At 35.0% G+C, this 21189-nt stretch overlaps 2 protein-coding genes across 5 annotated transcripts; one reads left to right on the forward strand and one right to left on the reverse strand.

Moving 5' to 3' along the window:
* The first annotated feature begins 5079 nt into the window (after nt 1–5079).
* On the forward strand, nt 5080–7276 carry LOC8285358 (AP-1 complex subunit sigma-2). Its single transcript, XM_002514342.4, has 7 exons — nt 5080–5232; nt 5501–5587; nt 5745–5836; nt 5927–6035; nt 6499–6534; nt 6762–6848; nt 6925–7276. Exons 1-7 carry the CDS (start codon nt 5230–5232, stop codon nt 6994–6996), a joined length of 486 nt encoding a protein of 161 aa, XP_002514388.1. The 5' UTR covers nt 5080–5229; the 3' UTR covers nt 6997–7276.
* A 620-nt stretch (nt 7277–7896) lies between these two features.
* Nucleotides 7897–18633, reverse strand: LOC8285357 (phototropin-2). 4 transcript variants are annotated; one of them, XM_048372885.1, is made up of 25 exons: nt 18349–18603; nt 17767–17810; nt 16871–17598; nt 16574–16756; nt 16383–16474; nt 16009–16261; nt 15324–15543; nt 14773–14843; nt 14169–14275; nt 13890–13939; nt 13683–13787; nt 13470–13529; nt 12885–12974; nt 12475–12551; nt 11777–11861; nt 11539–11619; nt 10803–10906; nt 10594–10643; nt 10338–10444; nt 10083–10205; nt 9832–9883; nt 9296–9408; nt 9014–9154; nt 8447–8565; nt 7897–8343 (listed from the first exon to the last, which is right to left on the reverse strand). In XM_048372885.1, the coding sequence occupies exons 3-24, from the start codon at nt 17542–17544 to the stop codon at nt 8449–8451; spliced, it is 2955 nt and encodes a 984-aa protein (XP_048228842.1). In that variant the 5' UTR covers nt 17545–17598; nt 17767–17810; nt 18349–18603; the 3' UTR covers nt 7897–8343; nt 8447–8448. The 4 variants fall into 4 exon arrangements, 3 of the variants coding, with proteins under 3 accessions (XP_048228842.1, XP_048228841.1, XP_015571852.1); XM_048372884.1 differs by having other exon boundaries at nt 17767–17813; XM_015716366.3 differs by lacking the exon at nt 17767–17810 and having other exon boundaries at nt 18349–18601.
* Nucleotides 18634–21189: the final 2556 nt, after the last annotated feature.

Raw genomic sequence — 21189 nt, forward strand, 5'->3', positions numbered from 1 at the left:
CCCCGGAGCTCCCTAAAAATCTTCTTCCAAGGTGGGGGGTGGACGGAAGTGGATGCCAAGCCCCAACTATGGCACCTTATCATATGGCACCCTCGAAGCTGGCAGAACTAAGAAGATAGCTCTAGGACCTTCTAGATTCGGGCTACATCTAGCCTTTCAAGGTCCTTTACAGTGTGCACTAGTCCTTTTATAAAATAAAAATAATAGATCTCTTTGGATGTATATTAACTACCAAGCTCTAAACAAGATCACTATCAAGAACAAGTATCTAATTCCAATAATAATTAATCTCATCGATCAATTGGGCAAGGGGAGGTAATTTTCTAAGCTTGACTTACAATCTGGTTACTACCAAGTTTGTATTGCTGCTAGAGGCGAACCAAAGACGGCATGTGTGACCCACTATGGAGCCTTTAAATTTTGAGTCATGCCATTCTACCTCACTATTGCACCTGCTACTTTTTGTACTCTCATGAACAAGCTGTTCCATCCATTTCTTGATCGCTTCATGGTTGTATGTTTGGACAAGATTGTGGTAAATAGCACGACTTTGGAAGAGCATGTGCAACACCTCAAGAAAGTCTTCCAAGTCCTCCGCGACATCAAGTTAGAGAAATGCTTTTTTGCTCAACAAGAAGTGGCGTTCCTTGGCCATAGGATAAAGGACGACAAACTAATGATGGATTTGGCAAAGGCGCAAGCCATCCAAGGATGGAACCCTCCCTTAAAAGTATCGAAGTTAAGATCGTTCCTTGGGCTGGTGAATGATTACCGTCGCTTCATCAAGGGGTACTCAACCATAGCTGCACCCTTGATTGAGTTGCTAAAGAAACACCATCTGTGGCATTGGTCCCTTAATTGCCTGCATGCTTTTGAGAAACTAAAGGAAGCTATTTCAAAAGAGCCGATCATGGAGCTACCTAATTACTCCAAGCCATTCGAGGTACACACGAATGCTTCAGCCTTTACTCTTAGGGGAGTATTGATGAAAGATGTATATCCAGTTGCATATGAGAGCCGAAAGCTCAATGAGATGGAACGACACACTACTATCCTGGAAAAAGAAATGACTGCCATTATCCATTGCCTATGCACATGGAAGCACTATCTCTTTGGCAGCAGATTTATCGTCAAGACAAACAATGTCGCGATAAGCTACTTTCAGATGAAGAAGAAGTTCACTCCTAAGCAAGTTCGTTGGTAAGACTTCCTGGCAGAATTTGATTACAAGTTGGAATACAAGCCTGGCAAGGCTAATGTACTTGTGGATGCCTTAAGCAAGAAGGTCGAGCTTGTCGTAATTCGTATGAGTACTCTCCACAGCGACCTTCTTGATCGTATTAAGCAAAGCCTAGAGCAGGATACTTTTGTAAAGAATTTAATGAAGGTAGCCAACAAGGGGAAGACATGACGATTCTGGCTGAATAATAAGGTATTACGAACCATCAGTAATTGATTGTTCATGCTGAAGTGGGGAAGCCTCTGTAAGAAAATTATCAAGGAGTGTCATGACTCTTTGTGGGCTAGACACCTAGGAATGACGCGCACCCTTGCACTTGTACAAGATTCCTACTATTGGCCGCATATGCAGGACGATGTGGAGGCCTACGTACGAATCTGCCTAGTGTGCCAACAAGATAAAGTTGAGCAGCAAGTCTTAGTAAGCTTATTGGAACCTTTGCCTATTACTGAAAGGTCGTGGGAGAGTGTGTTTATGGATTTTATTGTTACATTGCCCAAGTCTGATGGCTACGAAAGCATAATGGTGGTTGACAGGTTCAGGAAATACGACACCTTTATGGCAGCCCCAGCTTACTATAAACTTGACGAGGCAACGTGCTTGTTCTTCAAGCACGTAGTGAAGTTGTGGGGCGTGCCATGAAGCATCATCAGCAATAGAGACCCCCGCTTCACGAGAAATTTTTTATGAGAGTTATTCAAGCTATTGGGGATTGATTTAAACTTTTCCATAAGTTTTTACCCTCAAAGCAATGGCTAGATAGAAAAGATAAATGCCTTGCTGGAGCTGTACTTGAGGCACTATATTAGCATGCACTAGTGAGATTGGGCAAAGTTGCTCAACGTAGCCTAGTTCTCGTATAACCTGATACGTAGTGAGTTGACTGGCAAAAGCCTTTCTGAGATTTTCATTGGACAACAACTAATGACTCCCAATGCTATAGCCTCAAATTATGGCGGACAGAGCCCTGCTGCTTTCCAACTTGTTAGAAATTAGCACGATGAGGCATATATAATCCGAGCGTGCCTCGATAAAGCCGCTTGAAAAATGAAGAAGTGTGGAAACACAAAGAGGCGCTTAAAGAGTATTCTAAGGGTGACATGGTCATGATAAAGCTCATGTCCAACCAGTTCAAGGCCCTCCATAAGGTACACAAAGGGTTGGTGAGGAGATACGAGGGCCCCTCTCCTATACTCCAACGTGTTGGAACTGCTGCCTACTATGTCAAGCTTCCTCAAAGGCTCAAGTTTCATCTATTCTTTCATGTGAGTCTTCTAAAATCCTTTCATGAGGACAAGGAGGATCCGAGCAGAGGAGAGTCAAAGCGGGCATCTACTTGTCACTGAGTACGATAAGGAAATAGAGGCCATTCTTGCGTATAATAAAATTCGAAGAGAGGCATTCCTAACTACATCGAATTCTTGGTAAAGTGGAAAAACCTCCTCAAGTTCGAGGCTAGTTGGGAGCGCAAGGACCTTCTATGGCAATTCCCTAACTACATTCAATGATCAAGAAAGAAGGTGCGATGAGTGTCGATTGAGTGGGGGAGGGTGTTACGACCCACCTAATTTTTGTCGCCTGCCATGCAAGGGAGATAGGCCTGCAAAACCTCTATAAGTGAGTAATACAGCTGATGGCAAACTGTGGGCCATTTACAGCAGCATTGGTGAGTGAACAGGCCCGAACAACAAGCCAGCTAGTAGGACTACCTGGGTGAGTTCTCCAGCAGTTGGGCTAAGAGACTGGCCAGCCTAACCTCAGTTTGGTGGAGATTATGGCCAAGACTGCTAGGCTTGTCTAGAACATTCCGTTGCCTTGAGCAAGTGGGCTGGCAGCCTTGGAAGCTTCTAGAGGACTTCTATGGCTGCATGCTCTAGACTCTCTAGAATTCCTAAATACCTAAAAATTTATACTACTCATGTAATTAAGTATTAACTGTATTTTAAGGATTAATATCAACCATATATTTGGGGCAGCCAATGACTATAAATAAGCAGCCTCCTCATTTATAAAGGAAGGAGGAAAAGTGAATATACTTGTAAAGCTCTCTTTTATACACACTTGTTTATAAACTCTATATTCACCTAAACTACTTCGTGTCTCTTTTGCTCCTAGCTAAACCTTATATTCCTAAAGGTTTACTTAGCATCTTTAGAGGCAAGATTGTCTAAGTGACGCACAGGTTATCTGTTGTGAACTCTAAGCCCGTGATAGCCAGCTGTATTGGTATTTAAGTGACCATACTGGATTTAAGGACCTTAGTCGAGCTTTGCTCTCTAGGCACTAGTCTTATTGGAATAAGAGAGCCAAAAGGTTGATAGAATTGGAGATTTAGGATTCTGTTGAGGTACTCGTCCCATATATATTAAAATTACATTTTTCTAAATTATGATTACGTATTTATTATTATGTGATATTCTATATTATTTGAATAATTGTTTTATATAAATGGTTACTTTTAATTTAGACTATATAATTTTAACTCATTCCTGAGATTAATAGTCTCAATTTATTTATTTTTTAAGTGACAGTTAGGTTTTCTGTAGTTTCTCTCTTTGAGCAGCTTGACTTTTTTCTTCATCGGACTTAACATAATTATTTCTCTTGTATTAATAACTATTTAAATTTCTAGATTCTCTGCAATATTTACATTCACACTTAATATTTTTATCTGTAGTTTCTCTCTTTGAGCAAATTATATTGTATTTGTGGATGAGTATTAGTAAATATCTTGTTTGGTATATAGAATGAAATTATATTCTAATTAAGTTAGTGATTAATCAGGCTTGCTACCCCTTTTAATGGCCTTAAGCCTACTCATTCCTTAACGCTAGTCACAAACCTGCAGATTGAGTCAATAATTACTAAGTCTAGTTTTATAATTTATTACATGTGAGATGAATTTATAAGCACAACATAATTATACATAGAAAATGAAAAAAATAAAAACCAGAATGAGATTAAGGAAAAGTAAGGATAAATTGGGGTCCTAAACAAACAATAGCCTTAAGGCCATAACACACAATTAGCAAATGCATAAAAATAATTCTGTCTAGGGAGCATGCTTAATCTTTTAGAGAGATGCCTTTAAAAATACTTAGTCATACATTTTCGAGATTAGCATTTTAAGACAATCAAGGGAGAATATAATCAACATATAAAAATATAATAATAATATACAAAATAATATAATAAAATAAATAATATATAATGCGAAATAAATAGAACATGGAATTGAAATGAGATAAAAATTAAATAGTAATATCAATTATATTGATATATTAATTTACTATTATAATGAAATGGGATTGAATCTTTACAGGTATTAATTTTTTAATTATATAATAAATTTGTAATTCTAGAAAATAGAAATATCAATTATATTAATATATTAATTTATATAATAGTAAAATTAATTAATAAATAATTTTAGAATATATTTTATATTATTACATTAATAAAATTTTAAGAAATTAAAAATATTTAAAAATAGTTAATTTATTATTATCTTTTAAAATTTTATAAATAATATAAATGTTGAAAATTTATTAAATCTGTTAATTCGATTTTATAATTAAAATAATAATAATAATAAATTTAGTGCACGGTAAATGATTAACAATTAGTTTGTGTAAATTTGAAAAAGTTAACTAATATTCTTAGCAAATTTGAGAATTTAATTTTCTGAAACTCACCCAATAAATTAGGTCCACCAGAAAAATTACATAAATAAGTATTACCAAATTTGGTCAAAATGTTACGCCCGAATGATTGAATTGGGTCGGTATCAAGTTCGGGTTCGGCCCTAGAACTAGAAAACTCAAGTCAAAAGTCCGGCCCAAGTTTAAAATATTTCTAAGGAGGAGCAGCCTGGTTCTGGAAAAAAAGAAAACCGAAAGCTATTTGTTGTTTGGGTTTTTTATTTTTAATTTTTGTTGATCTCTTAATACAAAACCGTCAAATCAAATCAAAAACAAGAAGAAGAGAAGATGGTAAGCTTCTCCAGATCCATGATTTTGTTGCTTAAATTTGTTAATATTTAGCGTTTGGGTGTAATTAATATTATTTTTGTAGCTTTAGCATATTCTCTGATCTTCCGTGTCATTCCAGTTGTATATTTTCTAAATTACGATGCTCGATTACCAATATTGACGACTCTAAATTATTAGCATTTTTGAAACAGTGAAGTATTTTGATGTTAAATGCAGTGTTTTATGATGAACTATGTGTCAATGACGAATGGGTTGTTCTGGGTTTCAGATTCAGTTTGTACTTCTTATTAGTCGACAAGGAAAAGTAAGATTGACAAAATGGTATTCACCTTATTCACAAAAGGAAAGAACTAAGGTATCGAACTTATATTATTATTATTATTACTACTACTACTAATCAGGCACTCATGATGTTGATTAGATTGTTGGTCTTGTCTTGGTTGTACCCATCTTTTGTTTTTAATTTTGAAATATCATCCTTATTGTGTATGCTAATCACTTGGAAAAAAAAGGTTATTCGCGAGCTCAGTGGAGTAATTCTAACTCGAGGGCCTAAGCTCTGTAATTTTGTTGAATGGAGAGGATACAAAGTTGTTTATAAAAGGTATTTAATGCAGTAGACAATCAATGAATCGAGTATATTTTGTCGTTGAAATCTGATCAACTGTGTTTTTACGTTTCTCCTTATATGCAGGTATGCTAGTCTCTACTTCTGCATGTGCATCGATCAGGATGATAATGAATTAGAAGTCCTTGAAATTATCCATCATTTTGTTGAGATTTTGGACCGATACTTTGGCAGTGTGAGTTTACTGATACCTGTGGTTTTATTTTAACCTCTGTTTGTTTCTTGAAAAAATAATCAGTTTATGATGTTTGTTTGTAACACTTTCAGTCAGTTCTGGTATGTATTGTGTGTATGTATTTTTGCATCTGTTTAAATGAAGAAGAATGATGATATGTGAACTTAGTATATGCTTTATTTTATTTTTCTCCTTGGTTTTAGTCCATTTTAAATGAAAGAGAAATGTGTATTAATTGAGAAAGAGCTACTGCCAGTTTGGGGCGAAGTAGTCAGTGGACTATTGGTTATGTTCTTGTGGTTACTTTTATCTTCATAAGTTCAGAAAGGTATTGGAAATCACTTTATGACTTGGAGAAATGCCTTTTGCGTCATTTATCTGTGTCTGACACGCTAGAACTTGCAGAACGAATATGTGTCTTTAAGATGGCATTTTGATCCTGCTAAATTCATTATTCTTCCAGGTCTGTGAGTTGGATTTGATCTTCAACTTCCATAAGGTATGTGTGTTTGTCTAGCAGTCAGGGTCTTAATCTTTGTTTTGTTGGTTTCATCTCTTAGCCTTTTCTTAGAGCTTGGATTTAGAGTTATTTTGCAGTATTTTTTTGCTGCTAATGATTTATGCTGCAATTGGCTATTCTTAATATGCCTGAGTAATAACCCTTTATCATGCATACATGGATGTGAAAGGTTATTCACTTAGTTGTTTGATTCTTTAAATTGGAAGGCCTACTATATATTGGATGAGCTGTTGATTGCTGGTGAACTCCAAGAATCAAGCAAGAAAACTGTTGCCAGGCTAATAGCTGCACAGGTATAGCTTGTGATTGTCCACTTGCTTATAGTTGTAGATTCTTCCAGCTTTTCTGAATGCATTATTTAATCTGTAGGATTCATTGGTGGAGACTGCAAAAGAGCAGGCCAGTTCAATAAGTAATATTATTGCCCAGGCCACCAAGTAAGATAAGAAGTGATATTACATTTTATATTGGTTAACATTGAAGTGCTGTGCTCCCAACTGTTGATCCTTATTACAATTTTTCTTCTCATTATGTGAAATATGTGATATGCTTGTATTTTCAAGGATTATACACTTGATAGCTTTTGTGATTCATCTGCAAATGTATGTCAAATGTGGTTCATATGTTTTATGATCAGAACATTTGTTAAGCTAAACTGATTGTTTATCTAAGATGCTATGTAAGTTCTTTGGCAGTAATTGTATTTAATTTGCTGGAACAAGTGATCGAGTATAAACTACCTCATACCTACTAATAAATCGAGTGGGACATTTATATGAGAAGTTGGTTGCCTGAATTCCCTTTTCAGGAATTACAATAAGAGTTTATTATGTCATGTTTTCTGACAAAAGAGGTCGTCAGTGGGTATGGAGGCAGGTTTTTGTTTTCCTTTTTTTTTTTTTTTCTTTTGGAGCTTCTAATATTTCAGATGTAGTTAGAATGGGAATGGCACCTCTGGTGTCTTTTTTTCTAAGTTAAAATAGTTGAATTACGCATAGGATTTCTCAGCGATGATATTCAAAGGGAATCATGCAGAGTGACTTCTCATGTTGCTGGAGCCTGGAAGAATGACATTATGTGGTGTTCTGAAAACTCACTGAAATATATCCTAGCATAGCAGTATTTGAATGTAGAGTGTTCTTGTCTGGCTGGGGAAGACAAACATTAAGTTACCAGAAAAATTTCCTTTCCATGCTGTTCACTAGAATACTTTTGGTTGTGTGGATATAACTGACTTGTCTGTGTAGCTAGATAAAACAATTACACCAAGATTGTCAAGTTTGATCAGACTCTGGCAGTGCATAGTTCTGCTGATCTCATATAATGTAGTTGCAGAAGGTGTGAGGTTGATCATGCTGGTGAATATTAGCAAATGTAAGAAGAAGACAATAGTTTTTACAGCTAGGTAGCATTTAAGTTTGCTTATTTAGAACAGTTTCCCTCTATCAGAGACAGAAGTTAGATATCTACGACCCCTCAATTACAGTCCCCTGCTGATGGCAGAGACACCCACCCAAGTCCTTGTAATATGGTTAATACTTTAGGAATCCACTCCAATCGCCAAGAACTTACTAGCTTCATGTAGTCTTCATTATCTGCAGCCTATTGCTTCATTAGCTGAAGCAAATCCACAATCCGAAAGGAACATACAGGGACCACTCGATGTCTTTCAGACTACATTACATAATCTCTCATTTATAAATTGAAACATTATGATGTACAAATAAGAGGAAAATTCCTGTAAACAAGATTCTTGAAGCCAACTTCAATCACCACTCCATGTGGTTTCTGAAATGCAAGTTCCACAAATGAGAAAGCAGCAGTTTGCATTAGCAACTGTATAATACTGCTGGGGAAAGCTTTGGTAAAACTAAAAGTAATCAAAACGAACCTTTAGAAAATCTCCAAATCCATGGAGGGTGTAAGAACTCCGTCATCTTCCCATTTGACATCTTTGGCCTCAGGATCTTTTAGAATTAACTGGATAGGCACATCCAGAGACGGTGGGCTCTGCAAAAGTACATCATCCAAGAGATGTGACCAAGGATGAATATTGTGTATCCCATTTTTCTTTAGGAATTTAATTATTGATGAGGGACACTTATTGAGAAAACTAATTATTAGAGTTTTGGGGGGTGCATATTTGCACATTTTTTCCTTTACAACTTTGTATTAGGAGGTTCTAGTTATGGACAAGAATTCTCGTTATTGCCTCAGCAAGTAGAATTTTCATGACTATGCAAGCTTAAAGGTTAATGTAGATAATTTGTGTTTGATCTCTCCATAATGAGACTCTCTCCTATATAGCTTTCTGGTTTACAACAGATGCTTATTTGCACACCAGAACTAGGAATATTTTTGCCCTAAAGAAGGAAAACCAAAGTAAAATCGTCTATCTAATGCGGGTGAGAGCAACTGGAAAGATGAATAGTAAACAAATAAATGGAATTACAAGTACCATGCAGCGTATGAGTGGCCAGTTAATTCCACGAAAGAAAGGATGTTGTTTGATTTCATTGGCACCGGTTCTTGATCCTAACCGGATTTCGGGGTCTTTGCTTAAAAGTGCATTGATCAGTTGCCTGGCAGCAAGACTAACCTGCAAAAACACTAGTAATTCAGCTCCAACTCCCAAATAATTATCAAAAGAACTTGAAATCTTTAGCCGAGGGTCTTAGTTTGAATTTAATCACTCAAAGAATCAAGATTGTAAAAACAACAAAACTAATCAAAATCTTACTGGAATGCTACTTGGAAAAGTGAGATCTTTGTGCAAGATGTTGGCAAATGTCTTCTGTCTATTCTTTCCCCTGAAAGGTGTACGGCCATACAACATCTCGTACAACAAGATACCTGAATTTCAAATATTAAATAGAGGGAAACTTGTTAAAAGAATGATGCATAAGTTTATCAGACATGACTATTGTAGTTAATTACTGATGGGAGTGGTGGTGGTGGAAATACTGTCTTGGCAACGACTACAGGGTTGTAGTGGTTTACAACATTGGTGGTGAAGGACCCGCAGATGGAGACAGATAGAAGCAGTGGTGGTTTTGATGATTCAGTAGACAAAAGGACTCATCAGTTTATTTTATTTTATCTAAATTTTGTTTATAATTGTTTTGAATTTTTCAGTTAATATTGTCAAACAAAAATGGAAACAGAAATATTATCAACTGCACTTTAAAAGAGTGCTGCAGATATTAATTGCTATGTGCTCAACTTCAATCAAGTTCTCAAACAAAACACAAAATGTATAATTCACAATGTGCTTACCTAGAGCCCACCAGTCAATGGCACTACTGTGGCCTGAACCTGTGATTATTTCCTGTAACCAACAAACCTGTAAGAACTCTTTCCATAATATACAGTGGTTGGCATGATTTTTAGGTATGCAAATTTTGTTCTGCAGAATTTCCCCACCCAGTCAATAGTTTTCCAAAAGTAGCCCAGATAATGCACATATTAAAGTATCAAGGAAATGAAATGCATAAACATAAAAAACGTAAACTGAAAATTCACCATACAGGAGCAATATATTCTTCAGTTCCAACAAAAGAATTTGATTGTGATACTGGTTCTGCGACAAACATTGGCGGCGGTTGACTCCTAGACCTTCTTCTATTAGTAGGCGGCGGAGGCTTTAGTATCTGCATAATAAATCAGTGAATGATAGTTAGTGCTGACAGAGACTGAATGGACAGCCCCAAAAACAATAAGAACAGAACAATAAGAAACATGCCTACATTTCTTCCAATCTCTGATCAGAAACAGAGACTTACTTGTGGTTTACAGGATGCCATAAATGATAAATCAAAGTCAGTTAGAACAACATGCCCATCCTTCTGGAGCAAAATATTTTCAGGCTTCAGGTCCCGATATATGATTCCTGTGTCACAGATGTTTGAAAATGGAAGTGATTTCAGCATAAGAGAAGAATGAACTTGCTGATGAAGAACATTATCAACCATGGGAGCTGAATAGATATCTCTACTAGTAGATAATTAAGCCATTCTAGTTAAGTAAATGTTTTAGTACCCAAACAGTGGAGATATTCCAGGCCAATGACAACCTCTGCTGCATAGAACCTGAAGATGTAAAAATCAAAATTGGTAAGTCTTGATGCTAAACCGAACAAAAACAATGGCTGTAGCATTCAACATGAGCAGTAAAATAAACTTCTGAAAATTCTAAACTGAGAAATGACCAAGTCTCTACAAAATGTTATAGCAGTAAACATAGAGCACCTTGCAGATTCCTCCTTAAATAATTTCATAGGCTGTCTGTCAAGCAGTGCAAATAGCTCTCCACCAGGACAAAAGTCTGTTATCAGACAAACGTGCGTAGAAGTCTGAGAAGAAAAAACAAATATTTTTTACCCAAAAATCTGCAAATCCAACCAAAAAAGAGAGATTCTATGTAAAGCCTCATGACTCTAACTATGTAACTTTGTAAATTCAAGAACCTGTTAAATACTTCTGGCCTTTTCTGGAAGTTAAAAAGAGTACTAATTAGGCCCTCGAAGCAGCTTCAAGCCATCTTCATTATTCGAGACACAGTTATCAAGAATCTTTTGATCTTTTGAAAAATAACTCATCACAGTGGGTAGTTAGTTACTGATGAGATAACATTTACTTTAATTTATTGTTTTCACATTTCACTAGTTTATGATAATCCGGAATATGAACATGATACCCGAATGAGACATCAAATGGATTCATGTGAGGTGTGTATTGAGTCAAGAACAATGCAGGCATTGTTTAGCACAAGTTTTCCAAATCAACTTTAGATTTTTGTTTTGTTTTTATTTTTAATTTTAAGAGTTTTCCAGGTGCTGCTTTTTTAAAACCATTGTTTGGAAAAAAGCTGCATGGTTTTGAAAAGCCTAAAAGTGTAAGACTAGAAATTCAAAATAAATAAATAAATAGCCTTTCTCAAGAAAAGCTATGTCAAATTGGCACGTAATATCTCGGATCAGAATACCTGGAAGGAGGTGTAGAGTGTGGGAAGAAAAGGATGATCTAGGAGTGAAATAATTTCTCTTTCAATGCACGCTCGGTGAACCTGTAGAGCAGTCACAATGAATGTGAAGAAATCTCAGTTCCGCAGTTTCTTCATGTTTTCTTATCAAGTATTTTATCAATTAAGTTAATAATATAAGTCTAGTAATTTTCAGAAAGGCGGATACTTTTATGCTGAGAATATGTTTGATGATTCAGACCTTGTTACGGTTTAGCATCATAGATTTTTCCATTGCCTTCATAGCATACAGTTGGCCTGTACCTTTCAGTTCTACCAAATGAACACTGCAATAGATACAAGAATACTTCAATTGTAAAATCTGTAGAACAAGATTAAATCATTAGATACTATTAGGAAGTGACAACTAAGCATCAAAAAGATTAGCAATGTACTAATCGCACTCGAGAGAATGGTAGCACAAGTAGATGAAACGGTGAGCCACATGAGTGGTTAGAGAAAAAAGAATACATCAGATGAGTTTTTCTTTGGCTTTCTGCTGTCAACCTGCATTACAGCAACCAGCCACAACCAGTTCTGGTTTAAAGTTTAGTCGAGTTGTCGAGTTCTATCTGCTGTGTTATATAACTTTCAATCTACAACCAAAAGAGTTTTCAAGTCTAAAACTAATCATTCTAAGTTGTGTATCTCTGATTGGTTTAACAGCTGCCTCTAATCCTCCTTTCTGCCTTTCTGTTCTATAAATTACAGATCCACCTTTAAGATTCATCTGAGGAAAATCCAACACAATATGCATGCAAAAGCTAATTTAGAAGATGGTCTTTAACTCACAAGCAAGGCTATCAAAATATTAGAACTGCAGAAGACAAAATAGTTCAAGCCAGAAAATAGATTGGAAGTTGTAAATAGTTTCCATAACAAGAAGTTAGATAACAATACCTGCCAGTATCCCCGCATCCCAAGGGCTTTATGGGTTTGAAATGTTGTAACCCTATTTTCTCACCACTCGAAATGATCTGCGAGGACGACAATGATGCTTATTATGAAAATGAAAACAGATTGCATGCACTTTACACCTTTTCATAGCCCTAGAACAGCAACAGCAACACATACTGTAGATACTATAATATAAAACTTCAGCATAATCAGATTAATTCTCTTAAATTGTAAGTATGCATCTCCTAAGCTAGCATTAACCAAGGGTATGTGAGTCGACTAGTGCACCTGGGATTTAAGGAGTTTAACTGAAGGTTTATGCCAACAACTGGATGCTTGCAACAAAATAAATACATTTACTAGATGTAAAGCTGCATAGTATTACTGATACAGTTAACTTCAATAACTGGCACCTCTTTTATTGCTATCCAAGAAGGATTTTCCCTTTTGTGAGGCCGTGGAAAGACAGGCTGGGAGTGAATTGCCCATAAATCTTCAGGTCTCTGGAATATAATATTATGCATAAGTTACAAGCAATATGTATTTACAAATTAACTGAGGCATAATAATGTCAGTGGAGTAGGAAGTATGAATTTAATGAATACATTAGGTGTTGGCACATCTATATCAATATATGCATTCTATCGAGTTATCTAATTGTGTAAACCTTGTACATAATTTGGAAAAAAGAATGTATTACACACAAAATATTATGAAACCCAAATAAAATAACACAAGGTTTATCTACCTATGGTGCTCAAATAGAAAGTTTCTGCACGGAAAATGTATTCTGAAGTTCATAATATTCAGAAACTAAGTAAATATCTCCACAGTTTGTTGATTGTTTTAGAAATTTATGTGTTCCATCATCAATCTTCAGCTACCAAGCAGTTTAGTATGTAATTCTTGTGATCAAGTCATGTGTCATCAATGGTTATCTTTCCAAATATTTTAAGCTAATTTTTCAGTCCTAACATTGAGCGAAAAGAGTACCTTACCAAGTTGGCATCAGGGAGTTCTCGAACAGCTTCATCGACATTTTCTGCTGTAGCTTTGACCTGGTAAACAACCAGATGTCAAAAACAATTAGAACTAAAGAATGAAAATATAGTATTTGAATTCAGAATATAATCAAAATAATAAGTTCCACTTTCTATAAGTTAATAGTCCACTAGACAATCTGAGATACAAATGATGAAGAATCTGCATACCAGCTTAGCGCTTTGTAGCTCTGTTTGCTCAGAGAGGCGGTTTCTTAGGGGTTCCACATGATCGCTTCCATCTAGTTGAACACCAATGAAGTATTGAAGCTCACCCTGCGCAAAAGAGAAAAAAAAAAAAAAAAACAAGGAACTTGTGAGCATTGATCAAATGAAAAGCTGCAGTATAGATTATCTTGAAGTATGGCAAATAGCCACCTTTTGATCACGCATGGGTTGCAGGTGGAATAAGTTCCAGAATTTCTTTCCTGCAAGTCATGAAATCATAGGAATTCATAAAGAGTAATATGGGAAAAAAAGAATAAAAATCGAACTACTAAAATCTTTAATGAGGAGCTTAATTTGCCTTGAGAGCACTACAAAAATTAACCTTTCAACCAACTAACTATTTTTCTTTCTAGCTTTCAGATTTAAAGGAACAACAAAAACATTTGTAGTTTGTGCTATTTGCATCCTGGGAAATTTAAAATCACATACCACTTTTGGTATAGTTGATCAACTGAACAGTAATTTCCCTCTGTTCTCTAATAGCATCTCTTATCTTTGAGACAGTTGCTAGATCTGTTTCAGGTCCTTGAAGAAACCTAAACGATTGACAAGGATTTTGAATTAGTATCAGATATGATGACGGTGGTACTTGTCATCTGTTATTTGACTAGGGGTGATTGATAGCAAAATCATAGCAACAGCAATTCTTTAAAGTTGCAGAAAGGTGAACATGAGAGAGTTTTACAAATCTAGGTGGCAATATTCAAAGACATTTCATATTCAACTTTTCTCCCTATCCATGAAAGTTAAATTGCCAATATTTGAAATGTCAGATGGAAGTTGCAAATTAAAGTTTCACAGCATCATCTTCCTCTAAAAACATAATTTGCAGATGACAGAAAATTGTTATATCATCTGCAAATATCATGTTATTTCATGTTGGCTAGTTGTTGACATTTTTTTAGGAGAAAGCTCTAATACTACGTGAACTGTTAGGGTGTATCTCAAGTGTTTAGAAAAATTGAAGTTAAATGGAGAAATTCTGTGCAGATAGTCACAAAATGAATAGAGAAAAGCACTCTAAATTTCGTACCGACAGTTTCTTCCCAAGATTTCTTCACGCGTATACTCTGTTAGTTCAAGAAAGCTATCAGATGCAAATATCTGCACATAGCAATCCACAGGATGTCAAACTGCATTTTTTATTCTACGAAAATTTGCTAGCATTAGGTATGCTGCTAACAGTTGGTGCATATAGCCTACAGCATAAGTAAAAATCAAGTCCAGGTTTGACATAACACTTCAACGCATGCAATAATATTCATAATATCACCATAAACCTTAGGGTCTTCTCTAGAATCATCCACAGAACATAAATTAAAACACGCTGGAAACAATAGTTCATCTCACAAGTAATTGAAGTGAATATGCCCCTTCTAGTTTATCCACATTGTAGGGAATAAACAGACCTCAAATGAAGAAAGCTTTTGAGTTCGGGCCTCCAGTATGAGAGCAAGAAGGCCATGCAAGTGAACTAGGTTGTATATACCTATGCTCTTGCACTTTAACATATTTTTGGCAATTTTCCATTGGGTAATGAGACAGATATTTAAAAAGATCACAAGTCACTAAAGTATGACTTACAATGGGGTTATCAGGAAGTCTAGGATCCGTGATCACAAAATTCTTTTCAATACGTTCCAATGTGGTTGCCAAGTCAATTCCTTGGCGTATGTCCCTGTCTCTTCCAGTAGGGTCCCAACTATCCGAGTGTTTTATTTCTTTGGTCATTAAGAGCTCTGGATCAACACTTGGTGGTGGTGCTTCCCTAATTCCTGTAGAACTTGGAGATCTTGCTTGTAACCTGCACAGAAATATCACACAGCTTATATTAACATCTTTCGGGGATTTGAGATCACGCAATTCACCAATGAGACTAATTTGTAAATACTACTATACAGACACCTGTATAGCCGAATTACTATGTTGAGGACATTGATGAATTAAAGCATAATGGGAATATTATCCTTATCTTCCATCCCTATTTTCTCTTTTATCACTGGAAATACTTTTCATGTGTATTGCACTCCAGGAAATAGAAAACTTGACCATTAAATATTACGATGTATCATAATCAAGAAGGAAAAGGTCCTGTTTACTGCAATGTTTAAGGAGGTCCAAATGAGTCCGCCCAGTGCGCAGGGAGAAGTGATTACTGAATTAGGAGTTTATGAGAGCTCTCTTTAGCCAGAGATGGGGAAACTTTACCATTGACAATGATAAGTGGAAAAATAAAAAATAAAAAATGAGAAGGGATACTATTACTGACCCCCTGAAAGAAATTCTGCTCGATTTTCTAGTTTTCTTGGAAGCCTCCTGAGAGACAGCATCTTTAGAGTCCAGCTGAGGAGTTTGTTTACCAGGTGTACTAGTACTGATGTTGTCGAAGTCGACTGAATTAGGCAGAACATAATCAAGGTTGTTGGATATGTCATGATTCATAGTTCGAATGTGAGACTTTGGATCTTTTACAGTTTGAACAACCTCCGTAATTGAATCTAAAGCCTTGTCCTTCTGACGAGCTGGTTGCGATAAAATTACAGTTGACATGTAATGAATGAAGGAACTAAGTATACAAAATCTTTCAATGTTATAAAGTAGAAAACCAAACTGTTATGCGTGCTGTATTTTCTTTCTCTTTACCATCATAGCGGATTAAAGACTTGGGCAATCCATTAGGGCGTAATGCCTTCTCATTAATACCTTCAGTATATTTGCTGACTTCAACCTGCATTCTACATTTTGGCAAAGATGATAATGGATTAGCAGTTATGAATTGACAGTTAGACATGTAATTATTTTCACATGAAGGTCTAACGAGTTTATTAGCTAACCCAATAAATTTGATAGTATTGCCACGGTCATCTTTGATGGGGGTTACAGTGAGAAGATTCCAGAAAGGTGTGCCGTCCTTCTTGTAGTTAAGGAGCCTGCCACAGTAGCTTTGCCCACTCTTCACTGCATCACGTATCTTTTCTACTTCTTTCTCGTCTGTTTCTGGACCTTGGAGAAACCGGCTGCAAACATAAAATATCAAATCTCCATATGTATTCAATTTAGCTGGAAGGACTAATGCTATAACTAGTAAGGCTTACTTAGCATAGCTACCGAAGCAGAAGGATAATGCTTACCAGTTCCTTCCAATAACTTCCTTGGAAGAATAGCCAGTCATAGTGAAGAAACCACTGCTGGCATACATTATAGGGCAGTCTGGTTTGGTGGCATCAGAAACAACAAAAGTTTGTTGTAGACTTGAGAGAGCATCCTTCAATTCTTGTGATACTCTGGGAAAAGCTCCTGCTTCTGATTCCTCTGAGGTCCTTGTTGAGTCAACTGCAAATCTCTCTAGTGAGTTCTTTTTGCTTCTATCTCCATCTCCAGTTGACATGTTTATTGCTTTGAAACTGCCTTCTCCCACATCTGACTTCACTACAAGTCCCCATTCAGCTGTTCTTTCTGCTATGCTTGCTTCAGTTAATACTTGCTGGGAAATGGATTTTCCATTAAAGTTTGTGAAGCTGTTATTATCTGTTGCTCTATTCGCATCGCTGGAGGTGACACTGGAACCCTCTTTTCCAAATGCCATCCACTTGTTCGGAGGCGCTCGGCTACTGCTAGAACTAAAAGTTTGCAAAGAGCCTCCCTCTTTCGCACCGGCAATCTGACTAGTATTAGTAGGACGAGGCTGTCCAGCAATACTGCTTGCTGCTGGAGCAAAGACCTCAATCGATGTCAGTTCTTGGTTAATGGATTGATCATTAGCTGATGATGTTGAGGCAGTGAAACTCGAGTTGGTTTGGTCCATTGCTCTCCCTTTCTCCAGTTATCAGATTTTGTCGAAGTAAATAGAGAAAACTACCTATCAGACCGCACAAAAAGAGGGTATTATTACTAGCAAGACACATTGGATCGAGAACGGGGTCAGAGGGATCAAAAAACTGTTAATTCATAAAGAGCCATCTAACCGGCCCAACCAGCAACTAAAGCTGTATGCATTATATGGACAGACAGCAATGTTATTTCTAACCTTTGATTGCTGGACTGAAATCTTTACAATTGCAATCCAAATAACTGCTGCAACATGAACTCAGAAGCTAATGAAGAACTCACATATGACATTAACATAATAGATATGTTAAAGGTATCCCAATGAAAGCTTTGCTTGTGTGCTACCTTTAGTAACCTACAATGAGCAAGAATTCCTTCTACTATCGAATTGTGATCATTAAATTCTATTAACCTTGAGAAACACCCAAGAATACACCAACACTATGACAGCTAGAATCCCAAGTGCACAACACAGTCATTAACAAAAAAAGAAGAAAAGAGCAGTAAATGAGGGTTGACATTTTTTACGAAAAAAGATAGAAAAAGGGAGGAAAAGGAAAAAACAGAATGCCCAGTAAGCCAAACTGCAATAAATCCAAGAAAGAAAAAAAAAAAAAAGCTGAAGAAACACTGCTAAAAAGTATGGATTCATAATGAATGCAACTGCAGTAGTTGTTGAAGAGCAAGCTTACCATATCCTATATATATAACTGAAACAAGTTTACATAAAGGTGTAGATACAGAAATAGAAGAGTGAAAAGCTTAAGAGAAAGGTGCTCACATGGAATTTTCAGTTCATGTCAGGAAGCAAATTAAGGTTGAATATCAACATGCAACAGAACCCAGATGAGCTTTTTATTTAAACTTTTCAAGTAATAGTCTCTCTTTTGAGTCTGCTGCTGTTGTTCTGGTTTGGTGTCTATTGGATTTTTTGTTAAAAAAAGAAAAGCAGAAAAAAAAAAAAAAAACAGGTGGTGGGAAGATAACGTTTGGGTTTCACCATAAATAGGGAACACTCAAACTGTCCTGTAACATGAAGGTCCACTTCCAAGTCCCAAAAGGACAATTATTTTGCCTTTATAACTTTTTTTTTCCTTATCATAGCCTTCCATTTTTAGATTTTGCTTTTATTATTTTCTTATCATAACCCTTCATTTTCTTTCATTTTATGCACTTCTTTCTTTTTTTTCTTTACACAATGTCTTTTTTTACTACAACCTGACTGTTGGTGTCCTTTCCTGTTCATTACTAAATCTACCTCTCAATTTCAGTCAGACAATCTCACATGGCCAATATTTCTGTGCCCTACTATACTCTTCACATTACAAATTCTTATCAAAATTAATGTCTCAAATAACATACATGGCACCGAATAAAGTTGTATATACTATGATATTAATCAAACAAGATTTAAAAAGAATCCTGAAAATAAAACAATGTTATTTGAATAATCAATATAACAATGTAAATTAGAATTCAGAATTATATCCAATACACAATAACAAAGGAAGCCTGTATACAAAGCAAGATGCAGAGATATATTTTCTAATATTCCATTCGACTCTTTATCAACTTAACTATAGCAATGAGTGGCTCGATACAAATTTCTTGTGCATTTTTATCAACGGATAATGAGAACATAAAAAATTCGATTAGGGACTAATTATCAGTTTACCCTGTAAAAATAAAAAAATTTCTTGAAATAGATAATTTGCTTTTCAAAGTAAAAAATTGACTAGTAATGAATAAGAAAACCAAAAACAGGATAAAATGGGAAAATGGCAGAAATGGACAAAAGGGTCCAGGATTATGAGGCTACAAAATTTCGATGTGGCATAGTTTTGGAGATAAAACTTCACCATCAAACTTTAAATTCTGTTTGGTCTGTTTTTGAAATAAGACTTCTTCTTCTTCTTCTTCTGACACCTTGTTTCCATTTGGACCACATCATTTTTGCTTGGTTCTTATACTTCTCAATGCTTTTCTGCACAGATGCATTCTTATAATAAATTAATTAATCTCTGCATCCTCTATTTCAAAATTTGATATTCTTATTTCAAGAAAATACACAAATTCCATTCCTAAAATTTTATCATTATATTTTTAGATATATAAAACAGAAAATTTTATGAAAATAAAAGGAAATATCTCAAATATTCTTTAATCGTATTAGTAAAACAAAGTATTTAGAAATTAGTTAAAAAAAAATACAAAGCGCTCTGCTCAATCGATTTTTTTAATTTTTTTAAAAATTTTAAAGGAATCTGAATATTTCAATAACTTTTTTAAAATTCTTTAAAAATTTCAATATAGTGAGACTGAAAATAACCATTATATATTAGGATCAAAGTCATTCTCAGAAGAAGATGTATTAATAAGGGTATGATTTGCTGCAGCTTCTTTAAGAAAAATTCAAACTAAACTCTATATTAGTATAGTTTGTATTTTTTATAAACTAATCTTGTCAATTAATACATGCGGCCTGTGTGTCTTTTAATAAAGAAAAAATTTATGTCCAGTATGCTTTCTTTTGAAATCTTTATATTTTTAGATTTTTTCCTTTACAGATTCATTTTTTTAATTAACATTTATACAATTATATGGTGAGTATAATAAGCTTAGTTTTTCTTAGAGATCAGAAGGGTGTTATTGAGAAATATTTTACTGGTGTTAAAAAATAATAATAAATAATCAGTCGAAGAGTGTTTTCTATAAAAACAAAATGAGATTGTGATGAAAATAATATGAAAATTATTATTTTATACTTTATTAATATATTTTTGTTGACTTCTCCTAAGGATAATTTGGTTTAAGTTTTGTTTTGATATAATTAATAGTGAGAAGGTGAATGATTATCCATGGAGTGAAGAAGTATTTGATGTCACTATTGATTCTTTGAAAAATAACTTCTTGCTAAAGTTAATACAAGCATCGGTAATTTTTATCATTTTGATTGGCTTTCCTCTTGTGTTTCAACTTTGATTTTATTAATGTTGCTCGTATGTTGTTGGTGTGCTTGCTGTTCTTAGAGGTGGTGATGTTCCTCGTATTTTGAATGGGAGTTCATCTTCAACTCCTTCTTTTAAGTTTTTTTAGAAGAGTATACAGTAAAACCTCTTTATAATGATACTCTATGCATGAATAACCTCTACATAGTGATAGAAACTTACAGTTCCAATTTGGGCAAGTTATAAATAGAAAAATTATCTATCATAAGAAGTTATAAATTTTTTAAGTCCAGTCTTAAGAAAATATTTCTCTATATAGTAGTATCTGTAGAAAAATATGAACCTGATAGAGCAAAATCACAGCTAATAATTTGAGAAAATAAAGATAAAGTAAGATAAAATACACAATAGAACACACAGATTTACGTGGAAAACCCCTAAACAAATTAGGGTAAAAACCACTGGCAAGGATAGAAGAATTTTACTATAAGAAAATAATAGGAGTTACAAACTCTCTATTTATAAAGGAGAAAATATTAAAATTCTCTCTTTATAATAGGAGAAAAATAATTGCTTAACTCTCTAATATTTTTCTCTTATTTTTGGAATGATTGAATAACAAGGTGAGGCCTCTATTATATAGGCTTGGAAGGTACCTCAAGATTGTTAACTTA

Source organism: Ricinus communis, chromosome 4 (assembly GCF_019578655.1).
Source record: "Ricinus communis isolate WT05 ecotype wild-type chromosome 4, ASM1957865v1, whole genome shotgun sequence".
In the NCBI taxonomy this organism is placed as follows: domain Eukaryota; kingdom Viridiplantae; phylum Streptophyta; class Magnoliopsida; order Malpighiales; family Euphorbiaceae; genus Ricinus; species Ricinus communis.